Source organism: Artemia franciscana, chromosome 1, assembly GCF_032884065.1.
Source record: "Artemia franciscana chromosome 1, ASM3288406v1, whole genome shotgun sequence".
NCBI lineage: Eukaryota > Metazoa > Arthropoda > Branchiopoda > Anostraca > Artemiidae > Artemia > Artemia franciscana.
Genome location: NC_088863.1, coordinates 68198448 through 68226161, shown reverse-complemented (window position 1 = coordinate 68226161; position 27714 = coordinate 68198448). Strand labels below are relative to the sequence as shown.

Here is a 27714-nt window from a genome sequence, read left to right as displayed (position 1 = left end):
ATCATCCCTGGTTAAAAAAACCCAAATAAACACGCATCCTTGATTCTTATTCTGGCAAAAGATACAAAATTCCATATTTTGCGGATAGAAGCTTGACACATCTACAATATGATTCTCTGATACGCTGAATCTGATGGTATGATTTCATTAAGATTTTTTGACTTTTAGTGGGTGTTCCCGCCTGTTTTAAAAATCGTTCAAATTTCCTCATGCCCATAGGCCTTGATGGGTAAGAATAAATTTATTAAACTTATATATTTTGAATCAGCATAATATCCATTCTTTTGAAATATACATTGATATCAAAATTTCTTTATTTTAGAGTTTTGGTTCATATTGAACCGCGTTGCTCCTTACTTACGCCACAAACTCTTTGATTTCTCGCCAGTAGGGATTACAAGTCATAGTGGTGAATAAATCTCGTAATCCATGGTAACGAACAATAACCATTGCATCTTCAAAAAGTCCAGCATGCCTACTACAAACTATAGGTTAGTCTAGAATTTAAATTAAATTAGTAGCTAGCACAGCGTGTAATTGGAGTCTAAAAGAGGGCCTGTGATCATTAAACATTGACAGTATTGCTAATTACGTGTAATTTTCAGGGGGCGAATATATTTCTAAACGCCGTGGCATGGAGAATCGCGATGATGTAATCTCTTTTTCACTAACAACTGTGTTATATTTCGCAGCTAAGACGTTGGTAAGTTAGTGAAGACCTCGTACCGATCAGCTAAAATAGGTTTTTAATGTTTTTAATTAAATTTTACCTATTGAATGAAGTCTCACTCAAATCGAATAATAGAGTCTACGACATATTGTTGAGAAAGTCGTCCATCCAATATAAAGCATTAAAATCGCTCTTACACATGTCAGGAGTTACACTTTGAAAAGAGAGGTTTTTGGCGTGTTCAAACAATGGGTAGATAGAGGGCTCTACATGATTATCGATATTTTTTTAAACTGGCCACATCTTTTGCACATTTTTGCAAGAACAGCACATACATCATTGCTCATAGGAAGGTTGGACCTTCTATAATCCATACCTTCTGGTACATTAAAAGTAAGCTGCATAATTAGAAGTTCTAGTCCCAGTACAGTAGGACGTTGACTTGTATTATCCTACAATTATCACATCCTCATATGGGATTTTGGCATAATTGTTTTAGCCTCGCAATATTTTTTCCAGCAGATTCATTAATTTACGGCTCATTCTATAATCTAGAGTATGTACAAGGCGTTGGTCAGTAACATCGTTGGCTTCTGAAAAGTGAATTTGGCATTATAAAACTGGTTCGATATCACATAAAACCGTTTGCGTCGGATATTCCATTGAATAAACTTTATGATGAATCTATCCTTCTGTTTTGAAGCTAAAAACCTTGCGACTATTGGTAGTTCAACCATCACTTGCGCTGAATGAAGATAAAGTGAAACATGAGTTTAAGTTTCAGATTCATTTATGGAACTAATTGGCAAGCGGGTCACGCCGGAGAAAAAAAAAAGAAAAATTAAAAAAAAAATTCTAAAAAAATTTAGAAAATGTGGATATGATTCAAACATGTTCTAATTAATGCATAGTACCGAATTCATTGCCATAGCTCATTGGTGTCAAAAATGCTTAATTACTTAATCATAATTAATACTTAGGCATTTTTCAGCATCTTCGTACGTTTATACTGGATCTAGCAACGTCAAAAGTTTCAGACTTTGTAATTAACCCTTGCATAGGTTACTACAAGGGTAATACTAAATACATTCCATAGCTCATTGCCATAAAAAATTAAGGCTGTGTTGTTCATCTTACTACAAATTTCGCTGTAAATCACTTCTGCTTGCGATTCGTTGTGATGCTGGCTGCGGCATGTCTTCTAAGCACTAATTTTGTGTGCATCATTTCTGTTTTTGATATGTTTTGATGCTCGTCGTCACATATCTTCCAACCACAGGTTTCGTCGTGCCTTATTTTCGTTAATAATTATCTCATATATTTTTCCATGCCATTATCTCTAGCTGTTCAGATTGATCTACCTCTGGTGAAAAATGAAAGATCCCGTTTCAACTTCCGGTATATGATCCCATCAATAGCCCACAAATATTCATTAAATAAATTTGTTGAGTTACCAAAAGGATCTTTCAAGAGACGATTAAAAAGTTATATGATGGAATCTGCTTGCAAGAACGGTTGGTAAAAATTTTTTATTTTATATTTTATTTTGGCCTCACTCCACTTACTCCACCTGAAATACTCCCATTAAAGATACTGTTTTTTGTTGTTGATGAAATAGTGGTTCATTTTTTGTTTGTTTTGTATCAATGGGGATTGTTAAATTTTGTTATAAGTCTTGCCCAGTAGTCAAGCTTGTCTCTCCATTTGGGAGAGTTGAAGATTTTGATGAATATGAATTTTTGAATAAATGAATCCGAATCTGAATCTTGTTGTGTTGTATGGTCCAGATTGTATCCTGGAATTCTGGTCCATTAAATTCAGGAACTTTGATTGCCCAGGCCAGTGTTGTTCAAACGATGTGTGATTTCCAACAATGATGATTTTACGTTTTTGGGTCGTTCTCTGGGAATATTTTTAATTTATAATTTTACGCGATCAGTAGTTGTGTATTTATTTATGTATTTTTTCTTGGAAACGGCTGTGCACTTTGTTTTAATTCGCTCAGTGAGATTTCCTGGCTTAAAATACAATCTAGATTTTATAGAATGGTCGTTGTATAAACTTCAAAGGGGGTTTGTTGGATTGGTAGTCAGAAGTTCTAGTACCATTTTTAAGATTCAAATCAAAGGGGGGGGGGGGTGGATCCCCCCTCCCAGACACAACTCAAAATTTTGTGATGGCCATTTGCTGTTCAAAAACTTCAAAAATGGCTCACTCGATTGGAAATTGAAAGGGCCTTTTTAATAGTCAAAAGTAATTCTTGGGAAACAAGCCCCCCCCTCAAACCGAAACACACATGATCAAATATTGATATAGCAATTTATATTCAGCGTAGTTGAAAGGTCTAAAAATTATGTCTTTGAGAATGACAGCCCCCCACAGCTTTTAGCGTAAGGATTGTAAGCTATACCCCGAGGGCATTTAAGATTTTTATGCAAAGGGTGGTTGTAGAAACTACAGAGAGGGCTCATTGTATTGAAAATCAGATGTTCTAGTTCTCTTTTTAAGACTGAAAGCGAGTGAGGGCATTCGCTCCCCTCCTGCGTCGTATTTTCTATAAATACATCCGATAAAAGATTTGAGATCGCCATTTTTTTAAAATAATCCAAAGATCATATAATAAGGCCTTTGAGGTAGACAGAATCCCTAGAGTCTGGGTATAAGGGTTGTAAGTTATTCCCCAGGGGTATATAAGGTTTTTATGAAGATAGCCATTTTGTTGCCAACAGTCAAAAAATCATAAAACAATGTTTTAGGGTGAACATAATCCCTCACAGCCCATTGGCAAGGTTTGTAAGTTATGCCTGGGGCGTCTAAGGTTTTAATGGAACAGGTAATCGTATGAACTTCGGATCGGATGGAGTATATTTAGCAAGAAGTTGGAAGTTTTAATGCCCTTTATAAGAGTCAAAAGTGAATACAGTGTAATCAGCCCCCTCCTCCAGGCCTGTCACTCCCCAAAAAATATCCGATCAAAATTTTAAGAGAGCTATTTCGTTCACCCTTGTTGAAAGATCCAGTAATTATGTTTTTGTGGATGCCAATCAAACAGTTCGTGGTATATTGATATCAATAGTTACATCAAAAGCATAACATTTTAATGCTGATTTTAAATACATAAGTTTCATCAAGATTGGTCTTACCCATCAAAAGTTACGACCCTGAGAAAATTTGCCTCAGTTTAGAAAATAGGGGGAAACACCCCCTAAAAGTCATACGATCTTAACGAAAATCACACCATCAGATTGAGCGTATTAGAAAACCTTGTTGTAGAAGATTAAAGCCCTATCTACAAAAATGTGGAATTTCGCATTTTTGCCAGAAGACAAATCACGGATCCGTGTTTATTTGTTTTTTTTTGTTTTTTTTTTCCAGGGGTGATCGTATCGACTCAGCGGTCCTAGAATGTCACGAAAGGGCTCATTCTAACGGAAATTAAAAGTTCTAGTACCTTTTCTAAGTGACCAAAAAAATTGGAGGGCACCTAGGCCCCCTCCCACGCTCATTTTTTCCCCAAAGTCACCGGATCAAAATTCTGGTATAGTCATTTTATTCACCATATTTGAAAAGCCTAAATAACTATGTCTTTGGGGACGACTTATTCCCCCGAAGTCCCCGTGGGAGGGGCTGCAAGTTACAAACTTTGACTTGTGTTTACATATAGTAATGGTTACTGGGAAGTGTACAGACATTTTCAGGTTTTTTTTTTGGTTTGGGGGGAGAGTTGATGGGAGAGGTTACGGGGGAGGATCTTTCCATGGGGAAAAAAACTTTCAATGGAGGGGGTGCAGGATTTTCTAGCATTATTTAAAAAACAATGAAAAAATAAATATGAGAAGCTTTTTCTACTGAAAGTGAGAAGCAGCATTAAAACTTAAAACGAACAGAAATTATTACGCATATGAGGGGTTTACCTCCTCGTTATACCTCGGTCTTTACGCTAAAGTGTTTTTAGTAATTTCAACTATTTATTCTACGTCCTTTGTGATTCAGGGGTCATTCTTAAGGAATTGGGACAAAATTTAAGCTTCAATGTAAAGAGCGAGGTATCGACGAAGGTTGAGCCCCTTCATATACGCAATAAAAACACACGAATATAGACGTTCGCTATGTAAGTTAATTCGTAAGTTACATATATTTTTTACCTATGGAAACATTCGTAAAAAATTAAAAGTTATAGTTGCCTTTTTAAGTAATCAAAAAATTGGAGGGCAACTAGGCCTCCTCTCTCGCTCCTTTTTTCTCAAAATCTTCAGATTAAAACTATGAAAAAGCCAATCAGCCGAAAAAATTAATATAAAAATTTTGTTTTAATTATTTATGTGCGGAGAGCCAAGATCAAAACCTGCATTAATTCAAAAACGTCCAGAAATTAAACAAGAAAAAAACAAGTTTTTTTAAATGAAAGTAAGGAGCGACATTTAAACTTAAAACGAACAGAGATTACTCTGTATATCAAAGGGGCTTTTCCTCCTCAACGCCCCGCTCTTTACGCTAAAGTTTTTTAATGTTTTAAAATGTAGAGTTAAGAGAAAGAGTCAAACTTTAGCGTAAAGAGCGGGGCGTTGAGGAGGAAAAGCCCCTTTGATATACAGAGTAATTTCTGTTCATTTTAAGTTTTAATGTCGCTCCTAACTTTCATTTAAAAAAAAACTTGTTTTTTTTGGTTTAATAGCTTCCAGAGAGGCAGAGTGAGAGGCAAAGATGGCATAAACCATTTTCAGTATTGTATAAAAATGATGTCATTTTCACTCTTTGGTAGGTGAAATAAAAAAAAACAAGTTTTTTTTTAACTGAAAGTAAGGAGCGACATTAAAACGTAAAACGGACAGAAATTACCTCGTATATGAAAGGGGCTGTTCCCTCTTCAACACCTTGCTCTTTGCGCTAAAGTTTGACTCTTTCTCTCAACTCTACTTTTTGAAACAGTAAAAACCTTAGCGTAAAGAGCAGGGTGTTGAAGAGGGAATAGCCCCTTTCATATACCGTGTAATTTTGTGTCTGTTTTAATTTTTAATGTTGCTCCTTACTTTCAGTTTAAAAAAACTTGTTTTTTTTACTTAATCTCCTTACAAAAGTCAGGATAAGTGGTGTAAGCTAAGCAATTTGTTAATTGTTTACATCTAGTATATGCTATTGAGAAAGGTATGCGCGTTTCATCTCAAGATCTTTCCCTAGGAAAGGGAAGTTTTTCCGGTGCAGCTTAAGGTGGTAAAGATCATTCTCCTTGACAAAGGTGGTTGCAAGGCAGACATAGAAAACTGGAGGTCCATATCATTTCTTACTATCTTTCTAAAGATACTGGAAAAAGTGGTATAGAAACAGGTCTTTCATTTCCTTCAGATGAATAGGCTTTTGAGTCAGACACAGTTTGGGTTTCTTAAGGGCCACTCCACAACGCAAACCTTACATCACCTGGTTCAAAGTGTCAACTGCGCATTAAACACAGATGACGTACATATGTCTATTTTCATTGACATTAGAAAAGGGTTTGACACAGTTGACTACCAAGTGTTGCTTTATCGAATGAGAAGTCTTAGAATAAATGGAGTTTGTCTAAGAGGGTTTGAGAGATATCTTTGCGGTAGCTCCCTTAAAGCTTTTTTAAATGATACAATCTCATTGTTTTTCCTGTGAAGTGTGGTGTGGCTCAGGGCTCTACGCCCTTTACTTTTTATAGTTTACGTGGACATGATGCACTTTTGTCTGCACCATGTATGTATTACTTCCTTTGCGAATAACATTGCGCAAACAGTATTAGAAAAATCAGCTGATGATTTAATAGCAAAAGATAATCATGTGTTCAAAACAGTGGAGGTGCTTAGGAGTTTAAGTTTGTTGTGCTTAATTGTAAAGAAGACGTTTTTGCTGATGTTCTGTACAGTGGGTGATTTTACTGATGTGAGTGGTAAAGTCCTATTGTGTAAAAAGCCTGTTGTAAAAGTTTTCGTGAAAGTATGATAGTGACATTATTTCCAGAAAAGTTTCACGTGGAGCAGGTATTCTCAGAAGACTGAAGCATATTCTGCCAGAATATGCTCTTCGCACGACATGTTTTGCAATAATCTACCTGTATATATCCTGTGGAAGTGTCGTATGGAGCAGCAACTTTTATGTTAATTGCAAGCGTGTCCAAATTCTTCAAAATAAAGCAGCAAGGATAATTGGGAACGTTTAAAAATTTAAAAGTACGTAAGAAATGTGAAAGACACCATTGCATGTTTTAAGTCTCTATGGCTACTCAATGTTAGACATATAAGGAACTATCAAGTGGCGATATTTATGTAAAATTGTGTGCATATCTAGTCCTGGAAACGTTTAATGAGTTTTACCGTTTCTGAAGTTCTGTTCATGAACATGGTACAAGAAAAATGGAAATAGTGTGAGATTGGTTCTATTGTGAAGTATCTTGCCCTTCTGTATGTTAGGTGGCTGCGTTAGGGTGGCTGAACACCTCCCACAGTTTAAAAATAGATTAAAAGAGCATTTCTTGGTGAATTTTTTATTTTGGGGGCTTGATGTGAGTGGGTTATAGGGATGAGGGAGGAACAAATTAAAGAGATAGTGTGAATGGGGTTGTATTTGGATGGTCGTTGTTACCCTGGGGTATTCGGGAGAAGTTGATTGTTTTTTTTTTCTTTAAATTTAAATAAATTAGTCTAAGATGCTTCAAGGAATGTTTATATAATTTGTTTTTTTAATTTAATTTATTAGTTTAAGATGAACTATTTTTTCCCTAGCGTAGTGAAATATACCTGTAATGGTTCATATTTTTGCTTAATATGTTAAATAAAGAAAAAAGTCATACGAATAAAAATACCCAAATTTCTATTAGCAAAACTATTATTACAGCTTTATACACACAAAGCTACTGTTGACTGAAACTTTGAATGAATATTCGAACTTTGATGTATATTATTCCTAATGAAGGAATGTCAGACGTTCTAACTAAAATAAATATCTATATAAGAAGGGAGCCATTAGTCCATAGCAATCATTTTGCTGGCGGAGTCCAAAAGTGTGTCTAGCAATCTAAGACGATCCAAAATGATTAAAAATATTTTAAGACTAATTAAAGATTAGAATTTACCCCTTAAAACCTCTTTTACACAGTTGTTAAATTTGGGCCCAGAGTACAGTTTTTGGGGTTTCAGCAAACTGCCCTCACATAAATTTTTTTTTGCCGTCCCTCCTCCCCAAATGCTGATTTAAGAAAATACAAGACTGTCTATGATTTTATCAAACCTCAAATAAATCAACTTAATGAAGCCTTAAAATAAATGTCCATAGAATCATGTGTCTTGTATGGACTACGTGTATCTTTAGGAATGAATGTGCCACTGCTTGGTATTGCTGCTCCTAAATTTAAGAAGCTTAATATATTGTTCTGTGTATAGTCTTAAATCGATTGTCTTTTACATACAGCACAGATTATTGGCATCTTTCATGGCTAAAATTGTTTTTACCCTTGAAAATAACTATTTTCCTGATAATCTACAATCATTGCTTGATCTAATCATTCCTGTACACTTTTGCTTACCGGGTCATCTGGAAACAGAGGTAAGGTTTTTATTCTTCAAATTCTTTGATTTCAGTTTTCCAATTGGTGTTCTTCAGATTCGTATGGAAAAGGAAAGAGGAAATTTGGAGAGGGGGACGAGAGATTTGACAACATTGCTTTCCAGTAAAATTATCAAATTCATAACCTAAACTAAATTATCTCAATAACTTGTTTTTCAGTTGACAAAGAAATAAATTAGGACCGATATATGGTGGTTGTAACTGAATTCACTTCATCTTTTTCTCTTGGCAAGTATGTATGTAATCACAAATTTATTAAACAAATTACAATACTAAATTTTTCTAAACAAGAGAGCATCAAAATGGATTAAATATTGGGTGATAAGGTGGTGGCCCTATATATCTGACTTTCTTGTGTAGATCATCTTTTGGCATGGATACACCCATCCTGGTGAAATGCGGTACACCGTTTGCTTGCGTTTTCTGTACAAATGAGCCAGAAGGTGATCTAAAGCTCGGATCTAAAGCATCGGCCACTTTGGTTTTCTCAGCACGATGTCTTTCTGAAAAAATATGGCCTTGGAACGGTGGTGGGGGCATCATTTCAATTTCGTAATATAAACCATCCTTAATTGGTCTATCAACAGGCATTAATGAGCTGCTTTGGTCATTCACTTTTGAATTCTCTTCCACTCCCAGAGAGAGCAACTTACTCGCAGCTTTATTTCTGTAAAACTTCTCATTTGTTAACTGGTTCTTTACTTGGCTTTCATCCTGCAAAACAAAGGCACAAAAATGTTATTATTAATTAGCAAAACTTTACTAAATGGAGAATAATTATGAGCGATTTGGAAGAAATTCTAAACTGACTATTTTAAGTAAAGGAAATAATGACAGAATTTTTTGTTTAAAATGGTAGAAAGTTGATTAATGGTCGCAAATTTTATGTCTGCTGATTGTATTTTTTCTTTTTTATTAAAAAGAGTCATATGCTACCGCTACTCACAAAAGACCAAGATGTCATTTTTACGTTACTCAAAACAAAAGGTATAGTTGAAATGGATAGTTATGTACCTTATAATAATCATGACCGGTGTATGTTCCTTGGAAGCTTTTCAGGAACATCCTGAGGCAATAACTAATACTCGACCCATAGCTAAGCATTACATCTCAATAATGTGGCTTTGAACCACTATAATAGTTTATTGACCTTGAAAATCAACAAACTCGCTGTGCAATTGGTTGCTCCTCTGCCTTTCATTATTTTTTAGCACATGCTCTCTGAAAAATTGAATGCTCATCTGTTATCAGTTATATTCAGCACATACTCTTTGTGGGTATGGAGTCAGCCATTTTTTTTATCTTACGGTTGGAAAGACTTATTGACATGAAACTTTCAGCGAATTTAGCACTTCAGGAAAATATGATTTATCTTTAATTTTGAAAATCGTTTTTTTTTTTGTATACACGGGCATTCCTGCCCTACCATTTCTTATATCTTAGGATTGGAGGACCTAATGGGATGAGACTTCCAGCGTTGCTACCTGTTGTGACAAATATAATTTTTTCTTTTTATGTCTGAATATTGTTTTTAGTTCTTATAAACAGGGATTTCTTGCCCCGACATAATAACCGATGCCCCGACATATGAGACGGCATAATAACCTGGCATTTTTAACATGCACGTACAATATTTCACGATTTTATCAATTAGACACAAAGAAAATTGAAGCAAAATATCAAGTTTGTCAGCGGTGGTTTGATCGTAGCAGGGGTGTGCACAAATCTTTCACGTTTGTTGGTAGTTTCTGCTTCTGTTGATATTAAAATAAAAATTAAATATTTTAATAAAAAACCTAATAGGAAGATAAAATTAGGCTCGAAATAAAATATAAAATAAATGAGAGATCATTAATTTGCAGCTTGTTTGTGGACAGATATTTCTTGAATGTTACTAAGAGTCATTTTCTTTACTATTTAAATAAAAGTGAATACTTAAAAGAAAGATAAGAATAGACTTGAAAGGAAATTTAAAATACACCGCATTTAGAAAATAAAAAGATGTGGAGTAAGGGTAAAACTTAGAGGGGAGATCATTTTAAAATCTTTATTTATTTAAGCATAGAATGGAGACTCTTAATTTCTGGGGGCACAATTGGATCCTTTTACATTCGTACTTGCACTTCTAAAAATTATTTAAAATTAATATAGGGGAGTTCTAAAAATAGCCTCCAACCTTAAATAATAGGAGTACTGTTCCTTCCTTTTCTAGATAATTTCTTCCGAGATTTTTATAAGTTCTTCTTTAATTTTGAATATACGATTATTAATTAATTTCTTTTTTTTTTGGGGGGGGGGGGGGTTAAAAGGAAGCCTTCAACCTGATACGGTTAAAGAAAAAATTCCAGAGTGGTGAAAAATAGTTTTGCAGCCCATTTTGTCTATTTATGAGGATTCAAGGCCCAAGGGAGAACTAAGAAGACACAACTTTAACACTGTAACATATAAAATATTCAAAATGAGCATTTGTTACACATCAAAAATACACAGAAAGAACAGATTGCTTAGTCTTTTTACAACATTTGTGGTCTATGCAGCCCCTCGATTCTCATCCGACGTTTTTTCACCATCTTTTGCTTGCTTTGGTCCTTTCTTGGGATTTAAAAAAAAATAACGTCCAACCCTCAATATCAAAAATATGAGGCTTTTTATGAATCCCTCCAGGATTTCTTATAGCTTCTCTATTATTTCACTTATTTTGTTGTGTATTTGAAGTTTTTTGGAGGGAAGGGTAATAAGAAGGGGCCAAAACTGAGGTTATAATTATTGCTTTAAATTAAACTTAAAAACATAAAGATGATGTTGGAACTTATGGAGACAGGGGGCAGGGGTAAATCAAGGCTGCAGTGTAACTCGACAAAGTAAATTAAAATATTTAGCAACTCTCAGAGCTAGGTTTTTTTTTACCAAAGTAAGCTAAATTAATCAAAATTAATTAATTAATTAATTAATTTGGTTAATTAATTAATTAACCAAAGTAATCAAAATTAACTTTGTAATAAAGGCCTATACTATTTGAATAGTATTGGAAATAATAAATGTATTTTCTAATAACAAATAGTAAGTAGTAATAGTAGATGTAATTACTGAAAATAGTAAATGTGCAATAGTAAATAAGTTAAATCGAATTTTTAGTGAGGGGCATACAAAAATAACATAGGAAAACGGGAGGGAAATTGAATATAGAATAAAATTTTAGTTGAATTAGTTTCAAAGAACATGAAAATCTAAATAATTTCAGCACCAAAATGCAATTTTTTAGTTTTTGTCTACTATGTGGGGTTAATTATCATTGATTTTACGATTAGAGTTAATAAAAGGCTTAGAAGTCTCAAAAGTAAAAACTAAAAGATCGAATTCGCCTTGAGAGAAAATGTAAAATTATGGCAAGGGTGTGATCAGATTATTTACACTTCTTGTTTATTTTCTCTTTGATTAGTTTTTAAACGAAATGACATTTGGAATTAAAAAAATAAGCTCGAAATAAAATATAAAATATTCTAGAGCGGAATAGATTGTAGAAGGGGTATGTGCAGATCTTTTGTGATTGTTAGTCGTTTAACTTTCATTAGCACACAAATAAAATTAAATTCAAAATAAAAATAAAATCTTGTTCGAAAGTACCCGTAAAAAAAAGAGCTTAAAAGACTCAAAACTATTCACAATTTATTTTGACTGACCTTGATAATACACTCTGAATGGATTAAAACACCAAGAGGAGCTTGTAGTGTAAAACAGTTTTGATGGAGCTGGGAGTCAAAGCATGGAGCAGCAAAGAGTCTTTTGACGCTTCTTTATCCTCTCTCTGAAGACCCAGTTCCACGTTCTCTAGCGTCTCTCCTTCCCTAAGCCTTCTCTAGAAGTTTATGCCCGATACCCCAAGTTATTCAAGAAATTATGCGGATAAGCATATCAGTTCATTACCACAGATTGGATCATTCAAGATGTGTATAGAACATTAAAGCGCCTAGTGTATTTGAACAAATATATTAATTCAAAAAAGTCCAGAAATTAAATAAAAAAAAAGTTTTATTAAATGAAAGTAAGGAGCAACATTAAAACTTAAAACGAACAGAAATTACTCCGTATATGAAAGAGGCTTTTCCTCCTCAACGCCTCGCTCTTTACGCTGAAGTTGGACTCTTTCTTTTAACTCTATTTTTAAAACAGTAAGAAACTTTAGCGTAAAGAGCGGGGCGTTGAAGAGGAAAAGCCCCTTTCATATACGGAGTAAATTCTATTCGTTTTAAGTTTCGATATTGCTCCTTACTTTCATTTGAAAAACCCTGTTTTTTTAATTAATTTCTGGACGTTTTTGAATTAATGCATGTTTTGATCTTGGCTCTCCGCACAATAACTAAAAAAAAATTTGCATATTAATTAATTGCAATTAATCGGAAGATTTTGAGAAAAAAGGAGCGAGGGAGGAAGCCTAGTTGCCCTCCAAGTTTTTGATTACTTAAAAAAGCAACTAGAACTTTTCATTTTTTACAAACGTTTTCATTGGTAAAAAATATACGTAACTTACGAATTAAATTACATAACGAACTTCTATATTCGTATGTTTTTACTGCGTATATGAGGGGGTTCAACCTTCGTCGCTCTTTACACTAAAGCTTAGATTTTGTCCCAATTCCTTAAGAATGACCTCTGAATCACAAAGGCCGTAGCATAAATAGTTGAAATTACTAAAAATACTTAAGCGTAAAGAGTTAGGTATAACGAAGAGGTAAACACCCCATATGCGTAATAATTTCTGTTCGTTTTAAGTTTTAATGCTGCGCCTTACTTTCATTACAAAAAAATATTATATTTGTTTTTTCTTTGTTTTTTCAAATAATGCTAGAAAATCCTGCGCCCCTTCATTGAAATTTTCTTCCCCCATGAGAAGTTTCTCCATGGAAATATTCTCCCACATAACCCCCCCTAAAATCCCCCTCCCCCTAAACCAAAAAAATTCCCCCCTGAAAACGTCTGTACACTTCCTAGTAACCATTACTATATGTAAACACAGGTGAAAGTTTGCAACTTGCAGCCCCTCCCACGGGGACTGCGGGGGAGTAAGTCGTCCCCAAAGACATAGTTATTAGGGTTTTCGACTATGGCGAATAAAATGGCTATCTAGAATTTTTATCCGCTGACTTTTGGGAAAAAATGAGCGTGGGAGGGGGCCTAGGTGCCCTCCAATTTTTTGGTCACTTAAAAAGGGCAATAGAACTTTTAATTTCCATTAGAATGAGCCCTCTCACAACATTCTAGGCCTACTCAGTCTATACGATCACCTCTGATAAAAAAAAACAAAAAAAAAAAACAAAAAAAAAAAACAAATAAACACGCATCCGTGATCTGTCTTCTGGCAAAAAATGCGAAATTCCACATTTTTGTAGATAGGAGCTTCAAACTTCTACAATAAGGTTCTCTGATACGCTGAATCGGAAGATGTGATTTTCGTTATGATTGTATGACTTTTAGGGGGTGTTTTTCCCTATTTTCTAAAATGAGGCAAATTTCCTCAGGTTCGTAACTTTTGATGGGTATAACTAATCTTGATGAAACTTATATATTTAAAATCAGCATTAAAATGCAATTCTTTTGATGTAGCTATTGGTATCAAAATTCCATTTTTTAGAGTTTCAGTTTCTATTGAGCCGGGTCGCTCCTTACTACAGTTCGTTATCAAGAACTGTTTGATTTAATTTGCTTCGGTCAAAATAGGAAGTGAGATCAGTAGTTGCTTCAGTATAGAATCTGAAATTATACAGTGATGTGTCCTATGGACATTCTTGTGGATTATTTTTAAAGAAAATGCCCCAGAGGACCAGGGCTAAAGCTCTAATTGGTCACGGTATCAAATAATGCAAGTAATTAAATGAGAACATGCATGGCATGATGAGGGGGATTCCGAATAATCATGGTAGGGAAATCAGCCCCACTTGTCCTGTTTATCTAACCTCCCCTCAACAGTGATAAAAATTTTGAAAGAGGTTTTCTGTTCCAAATAATCATAAAGTCTAATAGTTATGTATCCAGGGATGGTATGCTCCCCCCCACACACATCTACCTGGGAAGGACTGACAATTATGGAGTTTACTCATTGTTAACATGCAGGATTACCATTGGGAAAGTGGGGAATGGTGGATCCTTACTATGTCGAAAAAATCCGAGGATACTACGGTCAACTTCAGCAGATGCTAATTGGTGTTTTGGACTTGACAAAAGGCACTATATGCGCCCTGATTATAGCAAATACGAATCTGTAATATTTTAGGAATGGCTTAGAAAATCAACTATTAGTAACTGCAACTGCTATGACTGTAACTACTTGCAACTGTTACTATTCCAGCTTGCAACAACTTTAAGCAAATTTTGATTTGTATATATTGAACCAAATACAAGCATATTATGTTCATGCTGGTTGTCAGAAGGGTATAGCAGCATTATCTCAGGAATAGCTAAGGATATTAAGAGGTCAATTTTAGTGCTTGTTAATGGTTTTAGAAAGTGATCGGAGGGCAACTAGGCTCCTTTTCCCCTGTATAGACACACCCCTAAACGCCGATCTACATTTTGAAATGCTATTTCGTCCAAAATAATCAAATTGTCTGTTAACTATGCCTCTTGGGAGACCACGTCCCCTAGAGCACTGGGGCAAGGATTGTGAACTTTACTTTTCCATTAATTACGTGCAAAGTTCATCATTCTGAAAGAGGAGAATGTTTTACCCTGAGTATATTCGAGGAGGCTAAGGGTTTTAAACTTAAACTTTTTTTTACTGAAACTTCTTGCAATTTTAACTACAACTGTTTGCAAAAGTGACTGCATGTACTTGTGACTGTGACTGCTCATGTAACTGTTTTTACTTCGGACGTCGGCTACTTTTACTTGCGACTACTGTTAGGAAATATTAAAGCTGATGGTGAACAAAACCCAAACCTTCGTCTACATTCCAGTTGCCAAAAGAGCGTGTCAGCAACATCTTAAAATCGCTTTGAGTGTTAAGTTGAAGCTTTCGGAACATGTTGAGGGTGTTACTAGAATTTTAATATTGGAATCTTATTGAATGTTGGTATCTAATGCCTGCTCGATCTTTTTAGATATTTCCTATCCCGCAATACTGATTGATATTTGAAAAGCCATCTATTCAAAATGGAAAAAGGTCTGTTAAGTATATCACTAGGTATACCATACCTCCCAATTCCAGGAGCAAGGATATTAAACTATGCAATTTGCATAGTGGACTATGGACTACTAGAAAATATGATTTCACCTCTAGGTATAATAGCTATTTGGGTGTATCTCCGTAATACGCTTCTTCTCCAGCCTTGCTTCAATTGAGGGTGCCGGAGGTATTTTACTGAGTTATTGCAAGACGGGGTATTAGCCCCTTCGCGTGAAATGGTTTTGTAAGGTCTAGTTCTCTTATAAGAGTCGAAGGTGATGGAGGACATCAAGCGCCCCCAAAACCCAACCACCCCTCTCTTAAAAAGATCCCATCTGATTTAAATTGCAAGATAGCCATTTTGTTCAAAATAGTCCAAAAACATATAAAAATGCCTTCAGGGGTGAAACTTCCCCCCCCTGGGGAAGGGGCTGTAAATTATTCCCTGGGGGGCTTACAAGGTTTTTATGGAATGTTTGGTCATATGAATTTTCAAATGGGCCTCATTTGATTTGAAGTTGAAATTTAGAGTGCCCTTTTTAAGAGTCAAAAGTGATTTGATAGCAACAAGCCCCCCCCCCCCCTTCATCTCCATTATTACCCAAAACAAAAATCCAAACAAAGTTTTGAGGAATCTATTTTTCAGCATTGTTGAAAGAATAAGTAATTATACATTCGGGGATGTTAACTCCCCCCCCCCAAGGTCTCAGGGCAAGGGCCTTAGGTTAGGCAATTTGTTCGCTGCTTGCATATAGTATATGCTATTGAGAAAAGAAATGCATGTTTGACTTCTACTTTCCCAAAATACGAAGGGTATTAAGGCGAGTCTTTCAGGGAATATTTAGGGGAAAGTTGAACTATATCAGAACTTGTTTTGTGTATATGGGTTGTCATAAGGGCGTAACACAGGAATAGCTGAATATATTAATTTGGAACTTTTAGGAAATGATAAGGGAGATGATCAATTAACCAAAAATGCAATATTTGCACGCTACTACTACTATAACTACCACTGCTTCTACTGATACTGCAACTTCTGCTACTACAACCACTGCTATCGTTAAAAATGCTACTTCTAAAGCGAGGACTACTAAGGCTGAGTATATTTAAATTAACATTCGAGGAAACATTGAGGGGAAAATTAAACTAAATCAAAACATACTATGTGCATAGAGATTGCTGATACATGGGGATCAGTAATATTTCTGGAACGGCTTATCGTATCAAGAGGAAATCAAATGGGATCATTCAATGGGATCGTGAGTCGGATGTTCAGTTGACTAGAAGGCAAAATATGCCTGCTGCTGTCGCTTTTAGTACTGCTGCTACCACTGTTACTACTACTAATAATAATACACTATTACAGGTGCTACCGGACCTACTACCACCACTACTACTACAATATTTGCACATTAGGGTTACGCGTATGAAGGTGAAAATTTGGCAGAATATTAAGCGGTAATTTAAACTAAATAAAGACAAACTATGTGCAGGCATATTGTTAAAAGCGCATATCTCAAGAATAGATTTGGAAAGTTAGAACTTTCGAAGAATACTTAAAAGAGAGACTAACACAGCTACCACTGCTACTTTTACTAATACTATTACTGCAATAAGTGTATTCCATCTACTGATTCAATTACAATCCACTTAAGCAATATTTCACCGTGTCAAGGTTAACCTTTAGGGGCATCTTGAAAGGGATACCATTGCCACTATTCTTGTTGTTACTACTAATAAAACATTAAAATCTCAATTATTTCTTCTACTGCAACCGCAACTACTGCGACACTCGTACTATTAAGGCTAAAATTTGAGAGCATATCGATGGTAAATTCGAACTAACAAAAGACACATTTGCACCTTAATTGTCAAACGAGGGTATCTTACGAATTGATTTGAGTATTAAGTTGGATCTCTCTGAGAATACTTAAAGGGGAAGATCAAGTGACCAAAAGCCAATGTGAGCACACTACTACTAATATAAATACCTATACATTTTTAGCCGGGAGCTTTTATTGTAAGTGTTTTATTGTTTACTATTTTCTTTGCTGAAGACTGCCCTTAGATATAGGGCCGAAATATACAAATAGGTTTTGTTGGGTCACTGTCTTGGGAAAGAAGTCCTCATTATTCTCTCTTCTGTGATCGTGAAATACGGTCTATTATTTTGGACTTGCAGTGTTAATGTTGTTGCATATTTGCGATGGCCGGTAAGCTCATTTGGAATCCCGTAATAAATTTTTGTCACGTGCAGATAGAATTGCAAAAAGCCATGATGAAGTCACAAAGAGAGCAGCCCAGTTTTTCCAAATTAAGACACTATGAAAGTAAAAGAGATCTTATGGACAGAAGCAAGTTGTCTTGCTCGAATATCCACAAAGGCTTCTATGAGCGACAATTTTTTAGAAACGATCAAACTGTTACAGATTTGTGATGACGATAAGGTTGCTCTGCCTACTTTCCTTATTTTCGAGCCAGCAGAAGTCCCCTCGATCCCAGGTGAAAGTACCAATGATTGTTACACTCAAGATTGCGTAAATGTGTAACAAATTAGACATTCTGATGGTTCTAAACTTTTCAAAAAGTAAACCTGTAATGAAAAGTTGCTGCTGAATATATATTTTCAAACCATCCTATGCCGTGATTGTCCAAAATTTACCAATTAACCTGGCCAAACCAGAATCAAGGAAGGACTTCTTAGAACAAGCATGTGGTGATGTTAGCTCAAAAATTGAGCTAAAGTACACCTGAGGTGACAGGAAAGCTATCCCTGCATCCAAATGTGATGCTCAAGCAATAGAGAATGCACATCATAGCTCTAGCAGCACCATTAGCGATAAGGTTAAAAGTCCTTCTCACTTTGGAATAGTTAGACGTGTCCCAAATGATCCGACTTCTGATGATGTCAAGTCTCTCGTGCCAGATTGTAGTGAAGCAAAGCAAAGCTGCTCTACCGGATTTTTCAGACTGAAATTTGAAACAAAAGAGGATTTACTACGAGCAATGAAGTTCCCATTAGTGAACGGTTTCGAACGATTCCCCATTCAAGACTTTTTGCTCCCTTCGATGCAATAAATGCCAATCACACGGACATATTTCAAGTACACGTATGAATAGAATTTATTGTTCTGTCTCTGGAGAAAAAAGGTCACGGGAGCTCTCAAAACAGCCCCCCACCAGAAACCAGAAAAATGCGCTCTTTGAAAATCAGACAGTCAATCATGTTACAATAGCAAATGCCGTATTGCACAAGCTCTGCTGAAAGGTAAATTTAGTTCAAAATGAGAATCAGATGCCGAATTCTGTCGTGGAATATTAATTGAAAAGTTACCGATCGAATCCCAATTCTGTCGCAGCTCTTGTAGTCCCATGACCTAGTTCTGATTCAGGAGCATTTCCTGTCGAAAGACTGCCAAAGCCTGTTACCCCTATTTTATAATTTTTACATCTTCTTTTGTAGCGCAGTTGTGAGACTGCGAGACATACAATCTGGCGGTCTGTCTAATCTATCCCGATTCCTTTGCAAGTTATTAGCAGAGACTGATTACTTTATTGCCGCTAAGCTTGAAAATCATGTAGTAATTAACGTTTATCTGCCTACAAATTATAGCAACGAAAAGTCTGTTTCACGATTTGCGTCTGCCTGCAAGCTTTTAGGCAGGTTTGTTAAAAAAGTTGCCTCTAATTCTGTTATAACCAGCGGAGATTTTAATGTAGATATAACAAACTCAAAGTCTCCCATATCACAAATCTTTTGGGACTGCGTTCCTCACGACTATTGTGTATTGCCTAAGAATGACAACTTTTCATATATTAGGTCGCCCTCCTCAACTTCTAGCTTAGACCATGTTGTTGCATCGTTTGGCAGTCACGAGGTCAAAGTTTCAAAAGAAGGATTCTACTCTGATCGCCTTCCTATCTTTACCTGCTTTTACTCATCCCAACCTATGGCTCAAAATACAAATCAAATTGGTTTTCCTGCCGAGATTGGAAAAATGTGTCAAGTGAGTCCTTCAGTAGAGTATGTGGCGAGATGTGGAGCAAAATCAAAGTGCCTTTCAATCTTTTATGCGATCGTACTGTGCTGCCATAAAGTAAAAAGGAAATCTCAGTTGAGCTCACTTCCTACTTGTCACAAATAAGTCACGCGCTGAAATGTGCTGAAAGAAGCACCGTTCTGCTTCGATATGTTCATAACAAATCGCAGCCATAAGATTGGTAGAAAATAGAGAGCTAGTGAATGCGTATAATTCAGCCAGGCTGTAGCTTTCTATTTGGAACGACTGTGGTCGCCCGTGAGATGGCCTAGTAAATGACTTGAGGCTCCATACAAAACGGAAATTTAAGAAGGAGTTGAAAAACCATAAGTTAATGCTGATCCAGAAAAATATGATCTATATTGCTGAAGACCCCTCCAAAATCTGAAAGTACAGTAAGCCTACCAATGCCCAGAGCGCTATTGTGCCTGAAAAAAGTGGGTTGTATGTTTCACAATGGAGTTCAGTGCTCCCAACAAAAATATAGAGGAGTTTTATCAAAACAGCTTGACCTTGTTCTTTCAAATAAGACGAAATCTTTCCTGGTTGTGTGACCAAGTGCTATTCACTCTTTGATTCCAAAATTAAAAACAAAATCTTCCTCTGGTGTTGATTCTATTTCAGCAAGGCGCCTGCAAATTGGAGGTTCTTTAATTGAGCAACATTTAGCAATACTGTTCCAGATGATCCTTGTTCATGGTGTAGTACCTTTGCAATTTTATATCGGACAAATAACTCCCATCTTAAAAAAATTTTAACTCCCATCTTCTCTTTGCAGTTCTTATCGACCAATTACCGTCTCGTGTACTACTTTCAAGCTCTTTGAGTCTTTTTTGAAAGAGGTATTGAAGAAAATTGTTCCACTCCTCTTCGTCAGTTTAGGGTACCAGCGAGGCTTATGTAGAGAGTATGCTCTCTTTCTACTTATAAATGTGCTGAAGGATATTGAAAAAAGAGGTGATTTCTTGATCTTATGTGCACTCGATGTTGCAAGAGCTATTGACTCGTGTACATTTTCACAGGTTTTGCTCGAGGCACTTTTGAAAGGTACTGATGATGCGGTAATCAGTAGTTTAAGATACATGTATAGAAATCTGTATACTGGAATCAAAGATAGTAGTCAACTATTTAAGATTCTGAAAGGTGTATGCTAAGGAGCACTGATTTCTCCAGTTTTGTTTAATAACTGTGATACCGGTGTGCTCAGGATAAGCTGAACTGTACTTTTATCTTCAAGGGAGTTGATCTTTCGTTAGTTAAGTATGCGGAGGACCTACCAAGCCTTTCCGGCACTTTTCAAGGATGCTCTCCATCCTTTGAGTTTCTCCAAGAAGAGTACAAACACATTGGTTTGAGGTTTAATACTGATTAAACAGTTGTTCTACGATTCAACTATAAAGGGAAAAGAAAATCAATAAGTCTATCTGGCCCTGAGGTTTCTTTAGCTAGCAGCATTAGTTAAGTAGGCACGCGTACCGGAGCAAACCTGAAAGAAACTGTGAAACTAACAATTAGAAATTATGCCAGTAATGCCTCCCTGACTTCAAACGATTCGTATCTAAGTAGAGTTCACAGTTCTAACTTGTATAATAGCCTATCAGTCCTCACTTACTTGCACTTTCCCCTGTTTGGTCTTTCCCGAATTGTGGCAAAAGAAAGCAAGTTCACATCCTTTACTTTAAATTTGCAAAGTATTTAATGGAACTTCCAACTTGGACAAGTAAATCTTTACTGCAAAGAAAGCATGAATTGGCAAACCCAGATGAAGTTATTGAGAAGCGCATTTGTGATTTCACTGTCGAAGGCCAGAAGTCTTACCATCTTTGGTCATTTCTGTTTGTCCCTTGTTTGTATTTGTCAAAGTGTGTTTTTATTTCTGTTTTCTCTTTTTTGTTTTTTTTCTTGATTTTTACTCTGTCTTTTTCTGAACTTTCTGCCCAGTTTTTTTTTTGATGGGTTATAAATAAGATGAAGATGATGATGATGATGACAACGCACTGTATGTATACTTGTTGCCAATAAGACATCTTAGCAATATCCAATGAACATTTGAGGGTATTACTTTCATTATATTTAACTAAATCAAAATAGTGCGAGTTTATCAAGGACGTCAAAGAGCATAGATAGGATCTTTTAGGAACGACATTAAGTTATATGGTTCAGGTCAACTAGAGGAGGTATAAAGCTAAATTAAACGCTACTATTTGTTTCAAGATTTTCAAAAGGGTTTATGTTGACAAGAATTGGTGAAAAGTTTCTACAGTATACAAATAGCAGACCAAACTGTAAATTCTTTAACAAAAAGGAAAATGTTTAAACTGTTATTTTCTATTTCCCTGAAAAAGAATGTGTCAATATAAAGAGAGCAGAAATAATTTAAAAACTTTTTTCACAAAATAAGCTTTTAAAGAAAATTAAAAAACTCCATTAAACAAAAAAAACAAGCAAAAATAGAATTAAATAATCTACCAAGAGTAATACTGTCCCAAATCAGTATATATAGATAAATGAAGCCGAAAACGAACAGAAACTACAATATATCACCGGGTCCCACTAAAAACGAGCAAAAACTAGACCTACGTTGCCCGGGCAACGTGAAGTGTTGCGGAAACCTTTGTCCAGCTTCGCCGACTAAAGTGTTGCGAGAGCAACACTTTGGTTTTGTTTCTTCATTATCGATCAGTAACCACAAGCTCAAAGGCTATTCCCTAACGTTGAAATACCAACAACAAACTCGTATCGAAAGAAGGGACTGAATTGACTTTGCAGCCAGTTAAACTTTATCCTTTTCAATCGTAGACATCGTGACAATTGAAAACTCGGGAAAATATCTTATATAATCTAGTTGGTATTATAAAGCTATCCCTAACTTTTCAGGATCAAAATACCATAGATGACATTCTATTAATTATTACGAAACTATCTCATTGTTTTACATTCTCGTTTGTGCTTGTTTCTTTACTATCGGTTAAATGATGAAGATGTCAGCCTATAGAAGTTTTTAAAACGGTATGTTCGAACAAAGACGCAATCAGTTATCACATGACCAAAGGCTATTCCTCAGCGTTGAAAAAACAACAACTGCAAAACAATATCGAAAGAAGGGACTAAATTGACTTTGCAGCCTGTCGAACTTTGTCCTTTTCAATCGTAGACATCGTGACGGATGAGAACTTGGAACAATATCTTATATAATCTAGTTGGTATTATAAAGCTATTCGTAACTTTTCAGGATTAAAATACCATAGGTGACACTAATTATTATGAAACTACCTCACTTTTTTACGATATCGTTTGTACCCGTTGCGTAAACACTAAATTCTGTCAGATTTAAAGAGATCGAATACAATGTGCACCAATTTGCACAAATTTATAGCCCAAAGTGAACAGATTCTTACTTACAAGTCCCTCTCCCGTGCTAGACATCAAATTCACCGGAAAGAAATAAATGGGTACACCAACTAGCAACAGTTGCAAACCCGTCATTGCTGAAGATGATTTTAGCCGAACATCCGACTATTACTTACAAGTCCCCTACATGCCTTACCACTGGAACCAAATTAGTTTAATCATCAAATACACCGGAAATAAATAATAGGTAGGCCTACACCATCTAGCAAAAGTGGCAAACCCCTCGTTGCCGAAGATGATTATGAGCTAACAACCGTTTCTCGCCCTAAGTGAACCGATTCTTACTTATAAGTCCCTCTCTCGTGATAGGCATCAAGTTAACCAGAAACAAATAAATGGGTACACCAACTAGCATAGTTGTAAATCCCTCATCGCTGAACTTGACTGTAGCCTAACAGCAGATTATTACTTACAAATCTCCTACATGTCTTACAACAGGAACCAAATCGGTTTTACCATCAAATACACTGGAAACAAATAATAGATACACCAACTAGCAAGAGTTGCTAACCCCTCATTACCGAAGGTGATTATTACCTAACAGCCGACTGTTGCTTTCAAGTCCTCTATATGTCTCACAATTTGTATCAGCCTAGATTTCGGTTCAGTGTGTACCTTACTACTAAAGTTGTCAACCCCTTGAAACTTTCAAACGGGTATACCTCATGAAGGAATATTTGTACCAAAAAATGGATGTTATATACTTTGATCAGCTCATCAAGAGCTATCCATTGCCGTTGAAAAAAAAAAATTCTATCTGTCTTAGTTCAAAAGTTGATTTCTTTGCCGGCGGCCAACTTTCTAACGTCACCACTTAGAAAGGAGCAAAGGATTAGCTCCAATTTCTTTAGCAATGAGAGAACTCTTAAAGTTTATTGGCACATCGAAGACCATTTCTCTACCGTAATCCCAAGTCCGAAAAACCGAATGATAAACTCAGCTGAAATAACGAACAGAAATGGGTAGAAACAATAGATGGCAGCACTTTCGGACCCGTGAGAAAATGCCACATTTTTGCTTCTATAAATTTTTCTATCTATCACTCAAAGAAGATATATTGGCTGTGGGGCCGGGTAACTGCCGCAGTCCGTCTTTAATTCGAAAGTGGTGCCTGCCTGCTTGCCTGCTAGAACGGAGCTTTCCACTCGAAAGCAGAAACATGGTTTGATGAAACGAAAGCTTGGCTGCGCAACTTCAGATATTCCGCTCTGACATAGGCTATAAAACTCCACTTCACTTCGCACACCATAGGCTCTGCCTCGTGGACAAGCATAAACCATCCTTTTTGGCCCCAAGCAAGAGTTCTGCGGAGCTTTCCAAAATGTAATATCATATTCATCAATCCAGCCTGAGGTCCACACTTTCCGTAAAAACCGCACAGACCTTGACAGTTTCCAGGAATAAGCTGAGATCGGCAGCTTAGGAAAAAAAAACGGGACAAAACCAAAGTGTTGCTCTCGCAACACAATTAACATGAGTAGGGCTCATAACCCCTATGTCCTCCCACGACTAGAACATAATTTTCACCTTACTGAAAACAAAAGTACAAATGAATGTGCATTGTCAGTCTAATATACAGATGCTAATATTTATTCCTTAGAATTTCAATAATTTTTTATATATTAAACTTTCAAAAATGAACACATTATTTTTTTTCAGTTAAATACAAGTTATGTTCTGGCATTGAGAGGGCAGAGGGGTTATGAGCCCTATTCATGTTAATTTCTGCTCGTTTTGAGTTTGACTCTGTTATTTATTGAAATGAATATATTGTAATGTATATATATATATATATATATATATATATATATATATATATATATATATATATATATATATATATATATATAAAGAGAGAGAGAGAGAGAGAGAGAGAGAGAGAGAAAAGATGGGTATACACATATAAATTGTCAGATGTTTATACGTACATAATTTGAGCCATTGACCCGGTTTTGATTGTCTTTTGTCAGAAGGATATCTTTTTCCGTGGACATGTGAGCCCCTCTTACATCTGGGTAACTTGTCATTTTGCGACGACGGATAGATACCATAGGCATAGACTAAAAAAAAAAACCCACAATTATGACCAAAACTTCCATTAATTTTTTTTTACATCGATAACTGAGATATCTACAAGCTTAAAAAAATAATTCCTTAAAATATTTTCTACAGCTCATGATTGTTTCATTATAGGCAAGTTTTCTCTGTGCACTATGACGGCAAGAATATTTTACTAGTGCTGGTTAACAAAAATCTTGAACAGCAGAAAGGTCTGGTCAAGTACAAAAATCAGAAAGCAGCATTACTTGAAATAAAATTTAAGAAATAAATACAAGGTGTTATTCTTAACAACATATAAAGGCTTAACCGCATTAAAAATGTAAAGAACAAAATTGCTAGCAATTAAAATTGAAGATCTATTGAACTAAGTTCCGTTGTTTTCTTTGGGTCTTTTCTGCAAGTAATAAGATAAAAGTCTCTCTTTATATTTTCCGGATTATTATACGGAACAAGTTGATAGCCTATTGTTACTATGCTTATTTGTAGAAAACTGTCTTTGCATGTCCATGTTGTTTCTTTGGGCCAATTTTTTCAGTACAAACCCGAAAAAAGAGTTTATTTTTTTAAATATAAATATGTACAATTTCTCAAGTGATTTCTATGAGTTCTCATAGTCTACGAAAGTACACAGATCTTACTAATAAAATAATATTTACTGATAGACCCTCGGGGTAGGGAGAGGATCGCAGGCTGTGGGATATCCTTTGTGGCACAAGAAGAATTTTTTTTACTTTTCTTTTACAACTTCTTTTTTGAAAGCCTTTTTTTTAGATCAGCTTTTGTTACTTTCCAGTTTGAAAATTTAATTATTGTTTAGTGTTAGGAATTTTTATAATATTTGTTTTTCCAATATTTCTGCTTAAGAACCGAAATGCTAAAGCGCAATTTTACTTATGAACAAGGTCTGCATAGTTGGCCAAACTTTCGATGAATGTAATTTTGTGCAATACATTTTTATAATGGTCTTACTATAGCACTTTGGGTTGATGGAGAGGGGTAATATTATTCATACGAACTAAAGATCTCCATGATTTTCTGCCTTCCATAAGACTGAAGCTACCTTTTTACCCCCTCGTGTAACAATCTTTGAACAAATTTGTATCTTAATATATTGTAATATATATATATATTAATATATGTAATATATATATATATATAGCAATATATATTGCTAATATATTGTTGTATCTGTTTATTTACTTTAAAAATTTTTTTATGGTTATTTATAAAATATGGCGCTGTTGTGTTGTTTTTAAAGGCCCCCCCCAAAGAATACAAGGTTTGTGGGAGTTAAGATTTATTTTTTCACTTTCAACCTCTAATTTTTCCTCTTTCTAGTACGTGTGAGAACAATGGTGAATAACATTTGTAGTCCTTTTAAAATATTTTTATAGAACAAGATTTCTGCAGTATCAAACGGTTGAAATGACTATAATGAGCTTTTTCAGTCCCACGGAATAGTTCATACAGTATTAAACGGTTTAAATGACTATAATGAGCTTTTTCAGTCCCACTGAAGAGTTCCTACAGCATCAAATGGTTGAAATGACTAATGCGCTTTTTCAGTCCCACTGAACAGTTCATACAGTATGAAACGGTTGAAAAGACTATGATGAGCTTTTTCAGTTCCGCTGAATAGTTCCTACCATATCAAACGGTTGAAATGACTATAATTAGCTTTTTAATTCCCACTGAAGAGTTCCTACAGTATCAAACGGTTTAAATGACGATAATGAGCTTTTTCGGTTCCACTGAATAGTTCCTGTAGCATCAAATGGTTGAAATCCCTATAATGCGCTTTTTCACTCCCACTGAATAGTTCCTACAGTATCAAACGGTTGAAATGACTATAATGAGCTTTTTCAGTCCCACTGAATAGTGCTTTAAGTGTGATATTCGAAATCTCGTTCACTCTTTCAATGAGTATATAAATATGGCCCTGAGTATAAATCTATTAGCAAATAAAAATAAATATAAAACAATGATTGCAATTTTGAGCAGAAAGTGACAATGTGAAAGAACAAAAAAGGCGTGTTCGTACCCAAAAACATTAGCATTTTTTAAGGATTCTAAGGGTCTTTCCGATCACTTATAGCAGACTATACTTTCTTTAATTTGATGAGTTTCCAGAAACAAAAAAAAAAAAAAAACGAAGAGGGAAAGAAAGAAATAAAATAATAAACACCTTTCTAGATTTTTTTTTTGTTTAGTACCGGCACATGTATACAACACAATTCACACGGATGCATAAGTTGGAACTTAATACTATAGTTGTAATCTTATAATTGTGTCAGTATTGGAAGCACCATATTAATATTTAAGTTGGCAAATGAAGAATAAATAAAAGATGAGTTGCACTAAATATGAAAGCACAAAATATAAATACTGTGCGATTCCACACACACGTACTGCTTTTGGCGTTCAATGCTCATACCGGCACTTTTCACTTGTGTCGTCATAAAATTGTAACCACCTTTCGAAAGTTCTCTGATTTGGCCAACCCCTCCTGTCTTAATACTTTTGGGGAGTCTGAAACAAATGCACGAAACTGTTTCCTGTGATTCAGGTTATTCTGAAAATTCATTTCTGCTGTTTCTTACTTCTTACTTGTAAACAGGACAAAAACAAATCATTATTATCCACTCCATTTACACTGTTTCCGGAACGGATTGGGAAATCGAGTTAAAAATGTTCAGAGGGAGCTTGGGGGGTCCTCCAATTTTTACTTGGAGGTAAGGATAGGGATACATTAAAGAAGCTTGGAACATCTCAGAAATAATGTTTTGGAACCA

General features: G+C 35.4%; 1 protein-coding gene across 2 annotated transcripts in view; it reads right to left on the bottom strand.

Annotated features, from left to right (window-relative positions):
- Nucleotides 1-8488: 8488 nt before the first annotated feature.
- Nucleotides 8489-27714, bottom strand: part of LOC136033245 (uncharacterized) — a 61159-nt gene continuing 41933 nt past the window's right edge. For both annotated transcript variants that reach the window (XM_065713968.1, XM_065713978.1), the window contains exons 5-6: nt 24790-24921; nt 8489-8965 (exon numbers count right to left, since the gene is read on the bottom strand). In XM_065713968.1, the coding sequence (XP_065570040.1) occupies nt 8549-8965; nt 24790-24921 (549 nt within the window). In that variant the 3' untranslated portion in view covers nt 8489-8548. The remainder of the gene's footprint in view (nt 8966-24789; nt 24922-27714) is intronic.